At 34.0% G+C, this 24065-nt stretch overlaps 1 protein-coding gene across 1 annotated transcript; it reads right to left on the bottom strand.

The window, feature by feature from the left end:
• Positions 1–5675: 5675 nt before the first annotated feature.
• LOC131939975 (fibrinogen beta chain-like) lies at positions 5676–18611 on the bottom strand. Its single transcript, XM_059298502.1, has 5 exons — positions 18495–18611; positions 9470–10746; positions 8669–8785; positions 8168–8287; positions 5676–6053 (listed from the first exon to the last, which is right to left on the bottom strand). The coding sequence occupies exons 1-5, from the start codon at positions 18547–18549 to the stop codon at positions 5676–5678; spliced, it is 1947 nt and encodes a 648-aa protein (XP_059154485.1). The 5' UTR covers positions 18550–18611.
• Positions 18612–24065: the final 5454 nt, after the last annotated feature.

Genomic DNA, 24065 nt, shown 5'->3' on the forward strand with positions numbered 1-24065 from the left:
CTTTATGTCCCAGCCTCCTACAGCTTGGGCTTTCATGCCCTGATGGTCACAAAAAGTCCCACAATCCATAGCATGAATTACCCAGCATGCTCCAGACTCAACTTCCGGCAGACGTGAGTGTGGGGCTGTTGCGGCATCCATTTAACCTTGTGAACCACAAGTATGTTTAGGGTCATTTCCGGTAGCATTCAATTTTCCTGAGAACAAAGGGATTGGGCTTGGTACTTTGTTGTTGAATGATCGATTGGGTTTTATTCTCTAGAGTCGTATCTTTGAGAGAGAAAAAAATCGTTTAAAACAGTTCTGGTTAAATAAAAAATAATAACAGAAGTGCATTTTTTAGTCATTGGGGTCGTCCATAAATGACGTCACACTCGTAGGATTGATGGGAGGGGTGGGGGTGGGTTCGTTATTTTGTGATGGTGTGTGATGAGGGGAGGGGGGGGGGTTGATGGTGTGACGTCACACTTTTGCATTTAAAAAAAGGATGTTAGAATAGAGTTTTAGTCGTTTAGAAAACTGTTTTAATATATTTTAATAGGAATTGATCAAAATATATTGTTGACAGAGTTCTAACAAGATGGGAAAAAAATCGATGTTTTAAGAAAACTTTAATAGCAATTTTAAGGGGGGGGTGTTGTAGGCTGAGGTATGACGTCATTTTAGGGGGGGTCTGGCTTTTTGTGACGACGTGTGACGGAGGGGAGGGGGAGGTAAAAATCGTCAAAAAAAACTTGACGTCATTTATGGATGACCCCCCCCCCCCCCACCCCCCCCCCCCCCCCCCCCTCCCTCCCGTGCTGGAATTTTGGGTTATGTTCCTAATATATCGCCTACGTGCAGAAACGTTGCAGATTTTTAGTATCACAAAAGTGCGTAGATGTGCAGTTAGTATTTTAATGTGGAGTTAGTGCTCAAAAGTAGAGTCAGTGTTTAAATGTGAAGTCAAGTGTTAAATATTCAGTGTTTAAATGTGGAGTCAGGGTTTAATGTGGAGTCAGGGTTTAAATGTTGTTAGTATTATTTTGATTCATGACCTCTAAATTACATGAAAGATTAGTACCACATTCATCAAAGGGTACCTCTGATATGTACCTAACTCACGTTAGGGAGAGTAAAGGCGGCTGGGCATATTGCTTACCACACTATCCCTTCATATGCCGAGGTCACATAAAGTGAACTTTTACTTTTACCATCAAAGGGAAGCAACCGAATAAAAACATATGATCCAATAACAGTTTGCCGGTTAAGGTTCTTTAATTTTTTATTCCTCATGTGAATCTTAAACAAAAATGTGGTTTAGAGTAGAATTCGCATAGTATTTTACAGAAAGTTCACTATTTTGTGTTTTAAAATTCAAATTCTGTTTTTGATAAATAAATTAGATCATTATCTATACTTTAATCAACCCTATCAACTTTAATCAACCCTATCAACTTTAATCAACCCTATCAACTTTAATCAACCCTATCAACTTATAATCAACCCTATCAACTTTTAATCAACCCTATCAACTTTTAATCAACCCTATCAACTTTTGATCAACCCTATCAACTTTTAATCAACCTTATCAACTTTAAGCAACCCTATCAACTTTTAATCAACCCTATCAACTTTTAATCAACCCTATCAACTTTAATCAACCCTATCAACTTTTAATCAACCCTATCAACTTTTAATCAACCCTATCAACTTTTAATCAACCCTATCAACTTTTAATCTTTTAATCAACCCTATCAACTTTAAGCAACCCTATCAACTTTTAATCAACCCTATCAACTTTTAATGAACCCTATCAACTTTTAATCTTTTAATCAACCCTATCAACTTTTAATCAACCCTATCAACTTTAAGCAACCCTATCAACTTTTAATCAACCCTATCAACTTTTAATGAACCCTATCAACTTTTAATCTTTTAATCAACCCTATCAACTTTTAATCAACCCTATCATTAGCTTCAAGGGAGACGGTGGGATGGGGCGGGAGACCGTGGGATTCACTAACTCTTACGTCCCGAGTGTCGGGAGCAGGGCAGTTGAGGCTCATTAGCTGGGGACAGCAACTTTTTTAGGGAAAGAAAACTAGTTTGTTCTTGTGTTGACAAATCTAAAATGAGAATTAGGCTGAACTCGAACTCATCTGGTTAGACTAGTTTTTACTGCCCCCCCCCCCCCCCCGGAACGAAATGCAATTTATATATAAAATATATACTTTTATTAGTGTCCGTCCACCCTCCCTAAGAAACTTTATTGCCCCCCCCCCCCCCCCCCCCCGAGAGTCACAAAGAAGAAAGTCTGGAAGATACACTGCGTATACGTTGACGAGTGTTACTAACTATATTCGTTACCAGTGTTTCTTCCAGACTTTTTTCTCCGTGGAGAGGGGGGGGGGGGGGGCATTTAAAATTTCCGGAGTAGAGTAAACATGCAACTAATTATGAATATACACACAATGAAATGCACTTTATTTTGGTAAATATGTAATATATTCTAGTTGGTTCCCACAAATATAAGCATATTTTAACACGCTTAATCAGCCTTTTGTTTTGATAATTTATTCATACGTTTTTCTTGCTCTTTAGTACATGAAAACTTGTTTTTAAGTCGTTTTTATGAAGTTTTTAGGGTCAGGTTTTCATGACTGATTTACTGAACGCTTTATTGATTAAAAAAACTCTTATATGTAGTCAGATAAGTTGAATATAATATATTTTACGTCATATTAACAAAGTTATATAGTATTTCTACTATGCATTACAAGTTATATGATATTAAATATTCTTCGAGAATCAATCTAGAGGTTTTTAATAAACATATGCTTTTTCTGGTTTACGGAAAAATTTCTTTTACTTTTATAGACTTTTCTCCAATCATTTATATTATAGCCATGGCGAAAAGGAAATGTTAAAAAAAAATTACGTATCCTCGTTTACAAAATATTTTAAGACAAATTCGAGAGCTTTACATCGTGCTACGCTAAAAATAAAGCGGGAGTGATCTTCCCTAAACTTTCTCCAATATACTTATGTAACACTACGGGGGACGGCAATCGGCATATATATGTATAATTTGAATCAATTTTAAATCACTTTTTTTCTCCTTTTATCCGCATGTTGTTATTGTGTTTATAATTTTTTTGTGAATTAAAAAAAAAATTGGGGAAATTATATGTTCAAATTCTAGACGCAGTCATATCCCCTTTACTATCACACCTACTTGTAAACAGTTTAGTATAGGTCTAAATTGTAAAGGATTTTTCTTCAATCCAAATGTTTTCTCCGTTTAATCGTGCGTGTAGTAAAAAAACAGTGAAAATTAAAATTTCAATTTCCTTTCGTGGAATCTTGAAGATATCATTTGATAATAATTAAAACTTACTTGGTCTCTTTTGTTTAGGATAGATATCTTAGTTCCTAGCAATTTATTTACAGAAAAAGTCGATACCATTAGCTTTTAAGTGTCTGAATAGTTCAGCTCTAATGCTTTTATTATCAAATTCCTCATTGATTTTTTGTGTGCTTCATATTGTACTTGCTCTTTTCTTCCAGCTTTTTCATACTTTTGTTTTAAGTCTCAGCAAAGTTTTGGGCTTAATTTTTTATATTCTCATGTGTAAGGTTTAATAAATCCATTTTTAAATCCATCATAGTTTTATATAAACACTGGGTATCCAGCGTTACATTTTCTACTCGAGCGCTCAACTTCTAGAACAGGTAAACTCGAAAGATCTAGACCAGGAAACTATCGCCTTGAGTGGTTTACATTTAGGCTGTGCCACAAATATTTCTCCAGTAGCCTCCCTTTGTCTGTACTTTTGACGCCGTATAGAACCTTCGTATCCCATTTTACCCAGTCACGCTCCCCCTACCGTGACAGCCTACAAATGTCTTTGATGGCAACAATACTCTGGGAACACACACATACACACGCCTACTGAATGCAAGCCAATCTCTCATTTCTAACACACTAGCATTACCGTTTTAAGCTCATTATACACTATCTAACTTGTAAAGGGAATTCTAAAAAGTACTAAAGCACGATGCTAAAACAACTTTTAGCTAGGACCAGAGATAAAAAAAAATAAAGCTAATACTCGAGCTAATACCAAAAATAACATTAAGGTAAAATCTTGTCAGCAGTGGTCTGGTGTCGGAAGGTCTGACCTGTATTGAAAACATTCACGTTAGAGGAACTGACAAGCTTACAGGATTTACAGACCACATCAACAGTTGTATCTTGCATGACAAAATGCTGATAGAAATGGTAACATTAAGTTACTAAAGTTATTGATTTATCCTAGGATCACAAATTAATATCAGTACAATTATATAGAGTTCACATGTTTCTGTAATCTCGACATGAGTAAGAAAAACGTGGTCAATGTGTACGTTCCATAACGTGCGTTAAGTATCATCGTAGCTGTGTGGACTCATTTACGCACTACAATTAGCCTTGGTCCGTATTGCCTTTATCACATTAAAAAAACGAAAGTTATTATGTGTTTGATAATTTCGAAGATTTTTTTATGTGTTTGAAAAAATAAACGAAAAAAACAAACAAATGAAATAACACATTAACCATAAGTTGTATAAACGCATGTATTTGTAAATATATAAACCAAACAATTCCTTAAACTACACAAAGGGAGGCTTGATATAAAAATTAAGTGGACGTTAAAATAAAGATGTATATAATTGCATATAATTGCTTTCCATTAATTGTGTCCATGTAACACATATTAAACAAATACAATTATAAAATTAGGTAATTGGAAATTTCTCTAGCCTATGGTATGGAACACAAACACAATTGTTAACGGGAGATAACAATTAAAATTACTCACTTAATTTGTGAGAACATGGTTATATACATTGAAAACGATAATAAAAGAATATTCCAATCTCAGTAATAAAAACATATTCAGAATTAAACTTTTATTTTATACTAATATGTACTTGATAGTAGAGATTTCTTAATAAACAAACATGCTCGATATGAAATACATTAATAAAACATTAACTACTGAAACAAAGGATTTTCTTAAATAATCTATTTTTATTCTACTGTGTGATCGCATAATGTACACATTTATAATACAAAGCTTTACAGATCCCAAATTAACAGTTACAATCTACTTTATATGATTTTGGATGGCATATATATCTTTCGAAAAACTATGCGAAAAAATGTTATTGAAAAAAGTGCATAAACATTACACACGTTATTAGAGTTGAACTTGACTCGATCCGACTGTATGGCTAATTAAAGATATAGTGGTAGATGACAACTACACTACTAGTCTATGAATATGCAAGAAATAAATGACACCATCATAGTCGGTTTTTTTTCTGTTTTAATGGCTAACACACACACAGTCAATGTGTGAGGAATTTCAATTCCAGATGAGTGTATACGTGGCTTTATTTTACATAATAACAGCAAAACAAACTCTGTTGTAGTTTTTAAAATCAATTTTTTAAATAAAATATTTGGTTTAATGTTCGTTAATTTTAAACTCCTTATGTATACTCATCATCAAGAAAATATTGTCTTAGTTAAATGTTTACATCTATGTATTTTAATATATAAAATGTTGCTTATGTTTCTGAAGATTATATAAATAATTTGATTACTGTATATCCATTATTTTACCATAGCATTGTTTTTTGGTTGTTTACATTTGACGAAGTTTCATCTCAACAAAGTCTAGAGAGTCAAAATAGCTTGTAATGCTATACCAATGAATTCCTTTAAGACTAACACGACTCGCCCATTCACCGTTGACGTTAACAGCGTGACAATCATCATACCACCAACCACCGCTACCGTAGTCTACAGCACAGTTTCTACCTGACCACACATCGTTATCAGAGTCAATGGTTGTAAACTTTCTTCCGTTGTGATAACTAAACTGGTCTTCAACATTCCCACCACTGAATGACGTGTAGCTCATCTTATACTTTGCTGCTTCATTTTCTACCTTAAAACCTCTGTACACAGCGTAGTAGTCTTTACCTTTATACTTCATGTCAAATCTGAGTTCGTTAAAACCCTGCGTTAGACAAAAAATTAGATATATTTAAATATTGCATTGTGTTTGAAACATTGTAAGTATTGATCCCTATATACTATATGATAATTATACATATTGATTAAAAAACGTAACGAAAATCTATAAACAATATACACAATTTTCCAAACCACATCATTACAATAATACATACATTGCTTGAAAACTTTCTTTGTAAAAAGAAAATATTGAGTAAACTTATTTTGATAGTTCCTGTATCTACCCCATCATTAAACCAAAAGACGTCTGTTGGGAAAGGAAATATTACATTATCTATTGCCTGATTACATTGCAACTTAAAAATATATTCCCTTACAAGAAATACTATTTATATTCAATTTACGTATGGCTTTTCTAGAACTCCCTTCTTTTTATTATTCACCTTATATTGCCTGCCGTTGTAACACGCACGCAAGTAATAAACCCATCTCCTTCTTTTGATAAGCTCTATAGCCCTAATTCTAAATCTTACAACGTATCATCTTTGTATCTCTATATGTATGTCGTGTAATGGGGTTAATATAATAAAGGTGAGGGCAGGCGGGAGGGTGTGGAATAGAACTGTTGATAAAACCGGTAGAGGAAGAAATGACCGGCGGAAAATATCCTGCTGACTGCATTACACTATTCTTTAAGGTTCGTTACATAACCACGATCTTTATTGTATAAGCTGTGTTACCCTTCCTAAAATATCTAACTAATCTGTAAATCGGTTATCTAATAAACACTTCTGAAATCAACGGATCAAGACACTTAGCTTTTTTCCCTATAAAAATAAAAACACGCTTTGTTAATTTATTCATCTATTAACATACTGCATGTGCAGTAAATGCACCTTCGTCATATTAATTGAAGATGTATAGTATTTGTTTCGTTAGTTAGCTATTGTTTTCTAAAATTTAAAAAACTCAACGAAATACATTACTATGCATTCGCCATTAAAATAGCATGTTACTTAATCTAGGTCCATTTAAATGTATTTTAAATAGTCAATGCCATGACTGATGATTAAAATGTGCATTTCAGTGACATGTGTACACCAGACGCACAGTCCAATCGATATGAAGATTAAATAAAATTATCAAACTGAATGTATTAGTAACTGTAAACAATTGTATGCTATATTAATAGCAGAAATTTCAAGACTTTGCATTCACTACGTATCTCCACATTTGCAGCTTATATTATCCATCCATCTATTTATCCCCTTTTTCAACAGCCCATTAACAGTTTTAGCCAGATTCAATACATTCTTCCGCTCACATGTGTCATATATCTTCATCGTCCAATTCTTGAATTTTATTTATTTATTTTATCTCCACCTCAGCAATGCTTCTAAATCAAGTTGTAGCCTACATTATGGTAGCAATGCAGAGCGTGTCTAAAAGAGCATCGTATTTTTTTTCTCGATCAGTATACAACTTCTACGGCGGCTTAATACTAAACTCGTTTACAACATCGAATGTATAAGGTTTAAGGTTGGGTAATTTATATTTAACTCTCAGCTTCCGAGTTTCTTGATCACAACACCTTAGTACTAATTTTAAAGTAAATACTTCGTTAATTTAAAAAATCAAGTTGAAACAGCTATGATCAAATTGAAATTTTAATGATGAAAAGACCCCATGTTTTTGTGAAAGTAAAAGTAAAGTTTCCCTTTCAAATCTGACGATATTATTTCTGTGACCTCGGCATTTGAAGAGATAGTGTGGTCAGCACTATGCCCAGCCGCCTATACTTTCCCTATCATTAGGTACCCATCAGAGTTGTTCGGACTCAGGGACGGTCTACTAACTTTAACCCGGATTCGAACTCGAGACTTTCGGGTTAGCAGTCCAGCTCTCTACCGCTAGAACACTCCGTCCCCATGTTGTTGTGAAACCGTTATATTATAAGTAAACTAACAAGCTAGTGTATACAAGTATCGAATAAAGTGACTATTTAACAATTAGAATTAAAGTGAAAACATCTACATAGTGCAGTGCGTGTATGGTACAATCACTTTAACACAGTCCCCTTAAACACATTAATAAGTATTACTTCGTTATTTTTTTTTGTTACACAATTCAGTTTTTAAGCAGACATTATTTCCTTACCAAATCTGTCAATTTTGAAATTACACTATTTCCGATCCAAAAGTCTCCAGATGTTGAACCAAATCCGTTTTTATAATCGTTCCAAGTTCTTGTAAAGTTCACATCACCTTTGATACGTCTCTGTAAGAAGTATTGACAATGCTAAAATAAAGTTTTAAGCAATTTCATTTAATTGATTCTAAAGAATATTTATGTTAATATAAATAAAATATTTAAGAAATAAAAAAAGTTTATGTATAAAATAACGGCAGTGGTAAACATACGTAAGTTGATTTGATTTATAAGTAAATCCCAAATTGTATACATACATCACAAACATATTTTTATCCGAGAACAATCTTCAAAATAAATTCACTCTCAACATTAACGTTGTCTATCATTTTATATTATACAGGTGTTTTCAATGGTATAAATACAACAAAACTGTTAGAAAAAAAATGTAGGAAAAAAGCTATATTGGTAAATGTCTAAGAATGTTTTAAATGACAAAAAAAAAACAACCTGTATAATAATCCATCCTCCACCGTCAGTCTTGTTATCACACAATGTTCTGTTAACATCTACTCCAGTAAACGTCATGTCCACTAAAATACGATCGTTCATTTTGGTACATTTTAACTGGAGAAAAAAGTAGCATATTTGTATTTATTATTAGTTCAAACGAAATTAATTGAAAACAAATATGTTTATTCAAAGCACTAGATACCGACACAACCACGAAGAATATATACATACACATGCATATGTGTATACATACATACATATAGATATGTTTGTGCGTGTTTATGTATGATTAAGTATAAATATATTCACAGAAATATATGTAAGTATGTAAGTATGTGTTAAAAATGTTTGCCAAAGATAGTCAATTTAATATCTCGTTTATTTTACTAAACATTGTCGAGACAAGGAACTACTTTATGAACATGTGCGCTCCTGGCACAGCTTCAGCTTTCGAGAAAAGTGGTGATGTTACGTATTTTAAAGACATTCTACTAAATCCAACTTTTATAAACAGTTATTGATTTTGCAATCTTTTTTTTTTAAAAATCACCAGCTAACATTTGTCAGAATATTATCTGAATACATAAAAAAATATAAAAATTTAATAACAAACATTTTAGTTTTTCTACATTTGACGCATTGTATTGTTGTAAGTCTAATGCGAAAACATGCCATGCCTGCGTAAAATACTTTAAATTTAAACTTCTTGGGAGCATTGTCATATGTAATGGCTGAACTGGAAAAAACCAAATTGGGAGTAAGCGGAGTAAGATGATAAACACATTCTATTAAACTTACGTGTTCACTTCCGTTGAGAACAGGGTCACCATGTAACCTACTGACTAGGACACTAATTAGATCTGATTTAGTAATCAGGTTTTGAATAGTGCTGTTCATCTCTTCCATACTGGCGTGTATATCGATGTCAGTATTGTTTAGTAGTGATACAGCTGTTTTTAAATCACTCAGTGTCTCTGACTGTGTCTCTGACAGAAATTTGTTTGTTTCACCCAGTTGTTGAATGCTTATATTTTGACGTTGTTCCAATATCGCTGTGCTATTTTGAATCATTTCTTTAGTCAAAGTTAGTAAAACGTTTTTGTAATCTTGCAAGATTTTTGTTAGAGTTTCACTTTCATTTGATTTTTGAGACAACCTCTGAACATCGAAAGACACATTAACCACACTGTAGTTCAGTTTCTCCAGTTGCTTTTGTAAAACACTGTATAGACTTGTTACATTTTGTACCGAACTAATTTGCATTTGAAGTTTTGTATTATTTGCTTCTATCTGTTGATTTGATTTTAGTAAGTTTTCAGTTAAGTTGTATTTCAAATGCGTGAGCTCTTGATTTGTGTTATTTAAGGTGTTCAATCTGTTAACAACGTTGTTCATTTGATTTTCAAGTCTCTGAATTGTAGATCCTTGGGCAGATAACAAGCTATTTAATCTACTTTCCATCGCATTGGTAAGGTTAACTAAGGTTTCATCATTCTTCTCCTTAGTTAATTCTGTTTTATGATAACTAAGGTTAGAATTTTTGTCATCTGTTAAAAACTGTAAATTCATCTTCAAGTCAGCACTGTTTAACGGATCAGAATATTTAAATGTTTTTAGAAACTCAGACATTCTATCCATTGTTTTATCAAACTCTGGAGTTTTAGCCTCTAAGGACATCAACATCAGCGGCTTACGATTTTCTTGGACAACAGGTTTGGTTTTATTTTCTTTCTTCTCAATGAGACCCCTTCTGTTTGTGTAATACACATCACATCCAAACACTGTACTAAAACAATCAGAAGGTTTTGTAAACGACACAGTCAACTCTCCAAACAACTTTGAAAACTTTCCATCAACTTTTGATCCAGCTACTTTATAATCTCGAACTCTTGAATCTGATTCTGATACAGACGCCAACATAATCTTTTCCTCTAATTCACTGATCCTATAGACTGACATGTTGACAAGAGCTGAGATTTCATTATCTTCTCTTGTGCTCTCCACACACTGTAAGTTGGGACAGAATAAATCTCTACCCTCCATATAGTATTCTCTTTTCAATGAAATGTCAAGTCCTGAAAATATATAAGTATTTTATAAAAACTTGTAAGCATAAAATATGGTTAAGTTGGCTTTAAATTGAGAAACAATAAGCAGTAAATTCCATCCCATTATTATCATGTTTACGTGTTTGTTTGAAAAGTGTTTTTTTTCACCGTTAAGTTATTTTTACTTTCTCGTATATACGAAGTATAGAGAAAGTCTTGTAATCGTGCAAAAAAAAATCGAGATTTTTACAAATCTCGGCGTTTTACACCTCACTGATACGGAAAAATATAATTTTGCAATCTTGTCCGTATGTCTGTGTGTCTGTCTGTCTGTGTGTGTGTGTGTGTCCGTGTGTAAACACGATAACTTAAGTACCGTTAAAGCTAGGTTGATTAAATTTCATATATAAGTAATCGTAGATCCGTATCAACTTTTGAGCGATTTCCTATAACTGGAAGTGGTACTTTTCCTAGTTTGAATTTTCAAAAGCCTATAACTTGAGTACTATTTCAGATAGATAAATGAATTTTCACATGTAAGTAAAAGATCTAATTCTCTACCTTCTTTTAAATTTTGAGTACTTTCCGTTGACCGGAAGTAGTAATTTACGCTACTTCCGATTTCTCAAAAAACAAATGTAAATAATTTTTAGAGTACTAATAATATTGCGCAGTATTATGCACTTTTTTATTTGGCGTTCACTTGGTGTGCAATTAATTTGTCTACGAGATTTTATTCTATTTTTAAAACTTTAAGTATTTAAAATGGATTAAAAATCATGTCTATAGCTCGAGTTCCCATCCCCTGTTATTTGATATAAGAATATTCGAGAAAGTTTAGGGGAGATCACTCCTGGTTTATTTTATATAAGTATAAGTTTTAAAAAAAACATGTATCCCATTGTAAAGGCATGTATCTTGTTTTAATTCCAATAGACAAAAGATCGATGACACATATATGTTCTACACTGCTTCTCAGCACTGTGAGACAGCTCAACATTTCTGTCAGCTTGAGACAAAAAATATTTCTGGCAACATAAAACGAGTCTGCCTATATTGTAACGTTTAAACGGTCACATCACGTACTTCATCTTTACATCTCTGGAGCATCTTATAAATTATTACAACTTCAATATATACACACATTATACGTGTAATCTATCTATATATCTATATATATAATTCTCTTCTGGGAGCCGTTAGAAAACAAGCTGCAAGCGCGCCTTACAGACCCCTCTCTTCCTCTCTACCGCTACCACCCCCACCCTCTCACATGGTCTGGTGAGCTGTGGTTCACGCTGTTTACATTTTACAATCATAGAGACGGGTTTGGTGACGCCTATTAGAGGCAGATAATTTAGTTTGAAACGATTTTAAACTTAGAGGAGGTAACTAAAAGGAGGCTGCTTTCACGTGGGGGGGGGGGAAGAAGGGGGGTTTAGTGTTTTTAAGCAAATATTTTCAGTGGCAGCATTGGTACTGTCGAATTCACAAATTATAAATTACTGAAAAGTAGAAAAAAACAACTAAATAGCGGCGTATGATACGCAGCGGGTCGGCTCGTATATATAATTCTCTTCTGCGAGCCGTTAGAAAACAAGCTGCAAGCGCGCTCCATACCATCCCCACCCCTACATGATCTTAGTGAGCTGTGGTTCACGCTATGTTTACCTTCGTGGAGTTGGGTTTCGTGACGGTTATTAGGGGAAGATAATTTAGTTTGAAATGATTTTTAAACGTGGGGGGGGGGGGGAGGACGGAAGGAAGGAAGGAAGGAAGGAAGGGGAAGGAAGGGGGGGGGGGGTTATGGTCCTTAACGAGCTACTTATAGTGTTTTAAATAAATATTTTCAGTGTCAGCGTTGGTACTGTCGAATTCACAAATTATGAATTACTGAAAAGTAGAAAAAACAACAACTAAATAGTGGCGTATGTTATGCCGCGGGCCGGCTCGTATATATATAATTCTCTTCTGGGAGACGCTAGAAAACAAGCTGTAAATGCGCTCCCTACCATCCCCACCCCTACATGGTCTTAGTGAGCTGTGGTTCACGTTATGTTTACCTTCGTGGAGTTTGGTTTAGTGACGGCTATTAGGGGCAGATAAATTAGTTTAAGACGATTTTAAACGTTGGGGGAGGGGGGAGAAAGGGGGGGGGGTATGGTCCTTAACGAGCTACTTATAGTGTTTTAAAGAAATATTTTCAGTGTCAGCGTATGTTATGCCGCGGGCCGGCTCGTACTTTATAATACTGACATGTTAACAATATACTAAGGATGTTCCGTTATCAAACGCAGTTTATGCTATTACGTTGCAGGTATTATAATATGCTGATCGATTGTAAAAGGTCCATTAATTATATAATATATTTGATCAATCGTGTACTTATAGCTCTTCGATGCAGTAATTTTAAGGGAATTCTTTTTTTTTTCGTTAGTTTTACTGTAAAAGCACAACCATTAACCGTTTTTCGATCCTAACGGTCAATAGTGCAGTAGAGTTAACCTATTTCAATGACATCAGTCAATGAAGTGAGAGCGTTTTCAGCAATATGCTCTTCCTCGCTTTATGAATGTAAGTAAACCGTGTGTAAAATTTCCAAAATAAAGTTTAAACGCTGCATTTAATAACATCTTAGATAGTCTTATAATATTGTGAGGCTGGTCATCTGCAACATGGTATGTTGATAAAATATGATATGTTGATAAAATATGGTATGTTGATAAAATATGGTATGTTGGTAAAATATGATATGTTGATAAAATATGGTATGTTGATAAAATATGGTATGTTGATAAAATATGGTATGTTGATGAAATATGGTATGTTGACAAAATATGGTATGTTGATAAATATGATATGTTGATAAAATATGGTATGTTGATAAAATATGGTATGTTGATAAAATATGGTATGTTGATGAAATATGGTATGTTGATAAAATATGGTATGTTGATAAAATATGGTATGTTGATAAAATATGGTATGTTGATAAAATATGGTATGTTGATAAAATATGATATGTTGATAAAATATGGTATGTTGATAAAATATGGTATGTTGATAAAATATGGTATGTTGATGAAATATGGTATGTTGATAAAATATGGTATGTTGATAAAATATGATATGTTGATAAAATATGGTATGTTGATAAAATATGGTATGTTGATAAAATATGGTATGTTGATAAAATATGGTATGTTGATAAAAACCGCTCAACGGAGTAGAGCTCTCACGAGTAAATAAACAACAGTGTTTGTTGAAAGGCACATAAGCTGTTATGATACTCAGATATAATTGAGCAACGTATCAAAGAAATGCATAGTCTTACACGGAATTAAAGTGTAGAGTTTCGTATAAAAAAAGATAAAGTTAAGAATGAGACTGGTCGACTATTGTCGCTAGCGTTGTTCCATCTTGCCATAGATTGGATCATGAGAATTGCAACAGAGTAAAAAAGAAAGTATATACCACGGACTCACTGATAACAATTTGGTGACAAAGACTTTGTAGAATATCTCGTCTTATCACATCCAAGCAATAATAATTACAATATGAAAAAAAGCAACCAAAATATCTACAACTCTAAAGGCAAGTTTATAGGGAGAAAAACAGAATCGTTTGGAAAAAAAGAAAAAAATCTCTCCTATATGACTGAAAGATAAAAATATCTAAAACATAAAATCTGCAACGACCAAGGCAGGACAAACAATAAAAATATAGCTCGAAGAGGTGCAGACAAAAAAAGCCAGAATTGGAAAGGCAAGAGCAGCTTTTAGCCATATGAAAACGTCTTGAGTTAGAGAAAACTGACTGTCAAGTTAAAACTAAAATGATCAAGCCTAAACGTTTGCATAGAGCAATAACTTGGATAACTAAAATAAAAATACAATGCATGCATGCATGAACAAAATATTTGATGTATACTCGCCTGAAGAACAGATTTAAAAGAAGCTTGATGAAAACCATCATCAAAGAAGAACACTAGAGTTACACAATACAGAAACTGATTCAAAAGGAGGTGTAAATTATTTATTATTATTTCAAAGGAGTGAATACTCTTTAAACAAATATTTGGCATCAACTATCAGGACCTAGAAGGAACCCATTGTGGAAAAAAATCCGAATAGATTTAATTGGAGACAGGATTTAGAGAAGAATATATAGAAGATAAACCAACATCAAGGAAATGTAGAGGAAAAGGCTAACTATTCTGTTGCAAAGCCCTAAATATGTCGATATTTCTAACAACCACCTACCTCCCAATTTTCAGTGCCGCCAGACTCTGCAATGCGGGGGGGGGGGGGGCACACCATTTAGGAATGAACTGTGTTATAGTTACATTTATAGTTTAGCATTTAAAAACAATAGCGCGCTAGACGGCTCGGCGTAGTGTAGACCAAACTATTCCTCCATATGCCGACATTACAGTATTCTCCACACAATATAACTTGGCACAAAATAAATATTTTGCCACTGTGTAGTGTTCTCTCTCTAATGACATGTCAAGCCCTGAATAGATGTTTGTATGTTATAGTATATTACATTAAGGTGCAAGTCAATGGCAATTTTAGATGTAACAAACTATTAAAGAATAACAGAACATTATATACATCAAGTATTGTGCGATAGGCAAGAAAAACATATTTACTACTTTACCATTGATCCGAGCTAATTTTGCAATGATCATCAAGCTCAGAAGAAAGATCATTTTGACAATTTTTTTAACAAAAATAACTTCGAGTTAAATAAAAGAAAGTATTCCGCTATGCTTGCTGCAATTTACTACACAAGCAAAGATGAAGCAGTCATTGCAGTTTAAATAGTTTGAGTGTAGAGGATGTGACCTCATTGCGGATGGTGAAGCAGGACTTAACCGTTTCGTGGAAATGTATCGCGAAGGGTTTCAGGACACATCCTCTTTTGCGAATGAGCAATATTCACATAAATGTAACATCCAAAATATTTTACACTCGACCACAAGTATGGCAGAACAAATTAATTAACTAACAATCACATTTTACGTACTGTAACGCAAAAATAAATCAAATGTCATAACATTTATAATATATATAATAAGCAAATGGTCTAACAGTATAATTAGGTAAAGGGTGTTTATTATGTTATTTAATGTTAAGTTTGTATTGGCAGTATACTGTACTAATTGAGTGTATTTGTCGTTTTTTATTTCCTTAATAAAATATGCTTAGTCTAATCTGCAGAAAATTTTGGGGACATGTATTACTGGCAAAAGAGAGGTTAGTATTAGAGTACTTGAAGTTTAGTATAATTTAATTTAATAAAGTATCATGTACTACTATTCATCATAATTTTTTTCCCGTTCTTGGCACTAGGTAATACTTTCTAGTATAAGTTGAAGAAAGATTCATTCTTACAGATACATAACACTTGGAATGCATTTTCATCAACATACAAAAAATAGACATGACAAACAAATACATATAGGCATACACCTCACGTGATGTTTTAAAGAATATGTTTTTATATTAGTTTGAAATATACATTTGTACTTGCCGTTACATTTGGATTAAAATTAAAAGAAAATAATATCGATGAGTTCAAGATGTATTATATGTTTTAAACACTGTTGCTTATTACCAAGTAGGCGTATTATTTAAGATAACATAATGCATACGGTCAGATCAGGCTCAATGGCTACAGGACATTACTTTCCCCCGAATATTACCCCCTAGGACATTCTGCCCCCCCCTCCCGTATTTACCCCCGGAGAAATTACCCCCATGTCAATTACCACCCTGTTAATTCCACCCCACCCCCTACCGGGGAATTACCCCTACCCCATCTAGTTAGAATCCTACCTAGAAGTAAATAACTATAAACTATCTTATTCCTAAACTTTAAGAAAAAGACCAAACCAAAGCATCTGCCTAAGCCTAAAACGTAACACAAAACCAAAATCAACCCTAGCCATAGCCCTATCCCTATCTCTAAACCTAGCCTTAGCCCTAGCCCTAGCCCTAGCCCTATTCCATATCTCTAGCCCTAGCCCTAGCCCTAGCCCTAGCCCTAGCCCTAGCCCTAGCCCTAGCCCTAGCCCTAGCCCTAGCCCTATCTCTAAACCTAGCCCTAGCCCTAGCCCTAGCCCTATTCCATATCTCTAGCCCTAGCCCTAGCCCTAGCCCTAGCCCTAGCCCTAGCCCTAGCCCTAGCCCTAGCCCTAGCCCTAGCCCTAGCCCTAGCCCTAGCCCTAGCCCTAGCCCTAGCCCTAGCCCTAGCCCTAGCCCTAGCCCTAGCCCTAGCCCTAGCCCTAGCCCTAGCCCTAGCCCTAGCCCTAGCCCTAGCCCTAGCCCTAGCCCTAGCCCTAGCCCTAGCCCTAGCCCTAGCCCTAGCCCTAGCCCTAGCCCTAGCCCTAGCCCTAGCCTCAGCCCTACCCCTAGCCCTAGCCTCAGCCCTACCCCTAGCCGTAACCCTAACCTTCTCAGGGGGTAATGTCGGAGGGGAATGTCCGGGGAGTAATTGATGTTTAACATCTTTAAGTTGAAGCAATGTTTTAGTTTAAAGACATACATTTATTTTTATTTTTACAGAAATAACCTGGTGTCAATCTTGTGTTATTTTCAATTTAAAAGAATATTAATAGGGTTTTAGATTAGAAATTGTGTAAGAATACTGATAGGATTTTTAAAAATAGTGTATATATATATATATATATATATATATATATATATATATATATATATATATATATATATATATATATATATATATATATATATATATATATATATATATATATATGAATGTGCACAAGTGATTATTCGGAATATTGTATTTTCATATAAGTGTATGTTTGTACTAGTGTATGCTTGTCTTGTGGGGCGCCATGATTTTCTTTTACTTTCACGTTTTTCATTTTTTGTCATAATGCGCACGCAGTTTGCGATCGCTTATAGTAGAGTGATCGCTTGCATTATTGTGATGTATAGCATTTATTTTCTACTTTTTAATTCAATCAGAAAACGTGGGATTTTAAAAACAAAAATTAAATGATAATAATTTTTTATTTAAATCTAGAATCCTAACTTGTTTTTACGGGCTTAAGTATTAGGCATTCACACACAAAAAATAATTTGAAAGTAGACAATACATGTTAAGCTTAATTTTGAAACATTCAACTGTTATTGTCGTATGAATTTTTTAAACAAGATGGTTAACTAAAATACTGATAAAACCTATAGAATTGTTTTAAATTACATACACACATACACACATACACACATACACACATACACACATACACACATACACACATACACGCATACACGCATACACACATACACACATACACACATACACACATACACACATACACACATACACACATACACACATACACACATAGACACATACACACATACACACATACACACATACACACATACACACATACACACATACACACATACACACATACACACATACACACATGCACACATACACACATACACACATACACACATACATACATACACACATACACACATACACACATACACACATGCACACATACACAAATAAATTTGCAAAACTATGTTTGTCCGACTAGGGTAGTAAAACGTCAAGATTCGTGAAAATATCGATTTCGATTTTTTGCACGATTACAATACTTCCTCTATACTTCGTATAAGTGGAAATAAAAGCAAACAATTGTTACCTAAAAAAATACACAGATAATTAAAACTAAATATCTCCATCACATTTGCGTTGCAGTTATATACAAATGTACTTACCACAGGTGAACATGATATTTACAAACAACAGAGCCGTCAATAAAATAGAAGACATTGTAGAGTTGTGTAGTTCTGTATCACACGAACTGGAGACTTCTCTAAACCGCTGCTTCTGTTTTCTTGTGAGGAAATCGCCGTCTATTTATACCACAAAGTTTCGTTAAAGACAAAGAAAAGTCGTTTACACTTGTTTATAAAAACGTGTGGGAATCGCTTACTCCGAATTTCCACAAAAAATATGCTGAATCGTAAATATAGTTAGCGGATCTCAAATCAAATAAAATGGCTACATATTTAAAGCCCGTCTTTTATTTTATAAAAGAAATTTCTAGGTTGTTACAGGTAATTTGTAGGTTAGATTAGAATAGGTTAGAATAGTCTAGAACGTACAGGAGAGGCGTGTAAGAGTTGAATAAACCTTGTTGTGTAGTTACCCCCATTTATTATGTATTGCTATACCCAGGTCTAATGCAAGTATAAAAGCTGAAATTAACGATTGTGAGAAGCTTTTTGTTAGTAGCGGCTAGGGACGAGGGCTTGTGGTGTAATGATAAACATGACAAGTGAAAAATGTTTGAACAGGCCCTGAATAATGTTTGGAGTTAAATGAAAGGACGACCGTATTGTATGGTATTGTTGTAGTATTATTTAAAACATTTAGACATTGCCGTGTTGTATGTATGTAAGTCAATTAGCTCATTATAAACGTAGACACTAAAAAGAATCATTGCGACAAGGGAGATTTAAAAAAAAGAAAATTAAAGTATAACTACCTATAAGGCAGAAGGTTTTACCTCTAAAAATGTATCTTACCTAAAAAAAACCATGACACACAAAGAAGTAGTTTTAAGATGAGTTAGTAACCTGGGGTAGGTCATAATACCACAATACAACCGATGTAAATAAAAAGTTAACCAGTGACATTTTGAGAACCACTGGACTTGAATACACCGAGATATTTTTTTTTAAAGAAATCTGCCTGCGTGTGAGAACTCGGCTTCACACATTATCACGTGATATGCAACGAGTAAAAAAAAAGCATTAAGATAAGAGCTCAGCTGTCTACATTATATCACCAAAGTGTTGGCCTTGAGATTTACATAACAGACATACGAGTGTGAACATGTCAAGACAATCCCTGACCCTACAGTAAGAATTTGTGTCAAAATATTTTTTTTTAAATCTTCCCCAATAACAAAAGTGGTTCTCAAAATCTATTAAAAAAATATAGAATATGAAAATATAACAAGAAAATGTGTTAGTGTCACTTAGACTAAGAGATTACGTTGATTTTATGTAGTTATTTCAAACAGTTGTGTCTATATCCAAACGAAAAAAAAAACGGGAGTGATCTCCCCTAAATTTTCTCGAATATTCTTTTATAAAACTATTGGATGTAAGCACATAACGATATAGAAAGGATTTTTAATTCATTTATAATTACTTAACCTTTTTAAAATAGAATAGAATCTCGTAGAAAAAAGAATTGCACACCAAGTGAGCAAAAATGAGCATGTGTACAAAAGTGCGGAATATTATTAGTACTTTATAAATGTATATGCGTTTATTTTTAGAAATCGGAAATAACGTAAATTACCACTTCAGCTCAACGGAAATTACTCAAAATTTGACAGAAGGCTTAGTATTAGATATATTCTACTTAAAACTGAAATTTCGTCTATCTATATGAAATAGTACTCAGGTTATAAGCATATTAAAAATTGGAAGTAGAATAAGTTACTCAGCTTCGTGTGGATGTGTTTGTTGTTAAAATTGACATCGAAAATTAGCCCACTTCTGATTGCTCTATAGATCTGAAATTTGGCATGCAAGTTACTTTCGCCTAACAATTTCAGATGCAATCATAAAAACTAGCAATTAGAGACCGTAATTAGCTTAATTTAATTACGCCCAAAGGACCATAAAATTGAGGACATGATTTCTAAAGATACCGACAAGACTGAAGGCTTATTGACACAGTTACTTCGGCCCCAATCGATGCGAGCGCGCTGGCCGTGATCGTATAGTGGTTAGTACTTCGCGTTGTGGCCGCGACAACCCAGGTTCGAATCCTGGTCGCTCAAGATTTTTTTAGTCCGTGTATTTATAAACACTTAGTCAATTCATACTTAATCAAGTCATTAGATAAAGTAGAAAATAAACTATATAAAAAACTTTTTTAAAAACCACATTTTTCATGTGTAGCAACGGACTAAAAAGGAGAAAATAAAATACTTAAAAAAAACTTTTTAAAAAACCACGTTTTTCTTGTGGACTAAAAAGTAGAAAATAACTATTTACATACATTTGATGACAAAAAACGTGGGTCGGGCAGATGGGTCGGGAAATTTGATAGTGAACGTACCCACGTTTTTTGTCATCAAATGTATGTAAATAGTTATTTTCTACTTTTTAGTCCACAAGAAAAACGTGGTTTTTTAAAAAGTTTTTTTTAAGTATTTTATTTAACAATTAAATTTAGATTAATCTTGATGGCACGATTACTTTATGTTAGCAGTTGTACCGTAATTTTAAAGTTCTCATGACTGAAACCCTCTGCCCTACTTGATGCGGGGTGAAACAAAAAGTAAGTTATATAATTTTGTTTACCTGCTCACACGCTAAAAAACTAACATCTCAAGGACAAGCTATGAGTGTAGAACGTAGATCCCCACATTCTTATCTTGATGCACGTGTTGTTTTGCTCGGTTCATGTAAGACGATACCAGTGGGAAACGTTATTTTCGCGCGCTGGTGCTGCCAACAATTTTCTACATACAAAATGTTGGCGTTTTTTTTTTAACTAATGTCTTGTGCACGAGGGTTCTAAATTTGTTTTCGATTAATTCTAATTTAGAAAATAATATTAATGTATAGAATATTTGCATATTTTGAATTGTATTTTCAACATAATAGTGTTTGTAGCTATGCAAGGACAGCACATAGTAAATTTTTATTTTATTCGACACATTTTTCTTGAATGTCGTTTGAAGTGTTTTTAGTTTGAACATGTGTATTCTCTCCAGTTTTATTTAGAGGCCATTGTTTTATCTTTCATATCTTTCATCTTTAGTGAACATATGCAGATAAAATCCTAATATAATGAATCACACATAGTTGGCAGCATATCGCAAAATATTGTTATAAAACATATTTTATTGATTATAATAATATGTGGGTGACTTTGTTCGCGCAGTCTAACTTGTTGGTCGATTAACCATTGTGAACTGTTTTGGTTAATTATACCATTATACATATTGTATAATTAAATGAACCTTTTCCATTATATTTTTTTTACATTAGTGCAAATATGAGGATATTGACGTAAAACATACTTTCTATAGTAGAACACCATTGCCTATATACATTCGAAGATTGTCGCTGTCTGCGTAAAAGGTGAAAATGTGATGGGTAGCGGAGTAGAATATTTTAACAATAGAATGACTGGTGCTATTGTAGAAATACGTTCTAAAAATGTTTTCTTTTGTATACATGCATATAGTTTTAAATATACAAAGCCTTGTCATAGTTTTCGTATGTTTTTTATATTTCGATTGAACATTTTCACCCTCCACTCTAGCCACTCCGACTGTTCTAACTGGGGTTTACAACAGTTATTTGTACTGATAGGAGGTAAGGGATTGGATGCATGCCAGGGATTAACGGAAAGTGAGATGAAAGAATATAGAACCCTGTAAATATTCGAGTTGGAATATCAGTGAGTTATTTGCAGCTAATATAATTAGCTTTTCGAGGGAGGGGGTAGTGTTATTATGTGTGTTTATTCAGGGTATGTTGGAGCGAACGAATGTTGGTGTGAAAGATATAATGAACGAATGGAATGATGACGAGGAGGATAGGTAGTGACGTTTTGGGTAGAAACTGGTTGCGGTGAATTATGTTTGTTAGTTCTGTCTTGATCGTCTTAGAGTAAGGATGCTTATGAAACGTGTTATTCAACTGAGTGATTTCGTAAAACGTCTATATGGATGATAATTGCAAGAATAATCGTTTAATCCAGAAAATGAATCAAGATCGGAAGAAAAACCTATATGCATCTTGTCAATTCAATTGTCAAATGTACAGTTGAGATGTGTAATGACATAATGACTTTATTAAACACCCAGAAATGTGTTCAATAAAAAAAATCGCTGCTCTTAACACTCCCACCCCCACAACCCCTGAACAACCTAGCTACGCCACTGACATCAAATTCTCTTGGTAATCATTGTATGGCTTTGCAAAACACCAGACCAAATTTGATATACATCTACAACCAGGCTATTATATCAAACGTTTATAGTTTTAGATAATTATATTGTGTAGAACAGTTATCACATATCCTATCCTCTACATCTGCCCGAAAGTTGTTGAGGCACCATGACTGCTTATGCCCCAATGCCTTGCCGTCCGTCTGGTGCCCTCAGAGAGTTTTCAAAAGACGATCCGGTCCCGTCCCTAATGTCATCCAGCAATTGTCTCCTTTTTTTACGCTCGCTATCTACTACTCCCCCCCCCCCCCCCCCCCCCCACCGGGAAGGGGAACAAAGGAAAACTGGTATGTGGAACATTTGGAGGGGAATATTATTGGGGCATGAAAACTTTACATCGTTAAGTTTCATATCTGCTATCGGTAGCTTAAGCTCCTCATATTAAGAGAGTTGAACAGTATTTCCATGTGTTCGAATGACTAAATATTTTCACCTAAATCGTGACCATTGTTATTATTCTGGTTTGTTGTAATTTTAATATCATGTGCTGATGAATTTACAGCATGATTAAATTAGTATAATTAATTGATTTGCATACATCAGTTATTGTAATTCTGAAAACTTAAAAATAAAATGTAAATTTTTCCATAAATTTCTTTTCAATTATTTTATAAAATAATATACGTAATATATAAGTCAAGTTCATAATTTAATATCTATAAATACTTCTTCACACCCCAAAGTCAGCAGTTAACAAAATATAAACATTGTTTTATCATAAATAATTATTTAACATAAACATTTGCATATGTGTTTCTCGCTAGTGTCCAATAGATATGACGTTTGTTCAACAATCTACATGGGGCCATTCATTGCTAGCGTCTCACTTATAGGATGCTTGTTGTACACTTGATATAAAAGAGTAGCTACACAATATTGTTACTCTTAAATGTGTATCACATAGAAATATGGTACTGCTTCCTTCCTTCCTTCCTTATACGGAAAACGGCTCAGAAGGTTCACTTCCATTAGCCAGGCAATCATTCACTCGACCTTTTTTTGATAAGACATTCCCGACTTAAGCATTGACTTTGGACCAGATGGAATCCGTCGAGTTGAGCCGAGATGCGTAGAATCTGATTGAAAACTGAATTATGGAAAAGTCGAGCGAAGACAACTGCCCATAATTCTATGCTGGGCATGCACAGTGCATAAAATGCAAGGCTAGCAGTTTATCACGAAGTTGTCTATCTAGGACTAGCGCTTTTTGAAACGGGCCAGGCGTATGTTGCGCTCAGTCGAGTACGATCACTCGAAGGCGTACGCATTGTGGAAGTGGATTGCAGCAAGCTAATAGGAA

The sequence above is a fragment of the Physella acuta genome, unplaced genomic scaffold (assembly GCF_028476545.2).
Source record: "Physella acuta isolate Inbredline_101_S28 unplaced genomic scaffold, ASM2847654v3 ptg000306l, whole genome shotgun sequence".
In the NCBI taxonomy this organism is placed as follows: Eukaryota; Metazoa; Mollusca; class Gastropoda; family Physidae; genus Physella; species Physella acuta.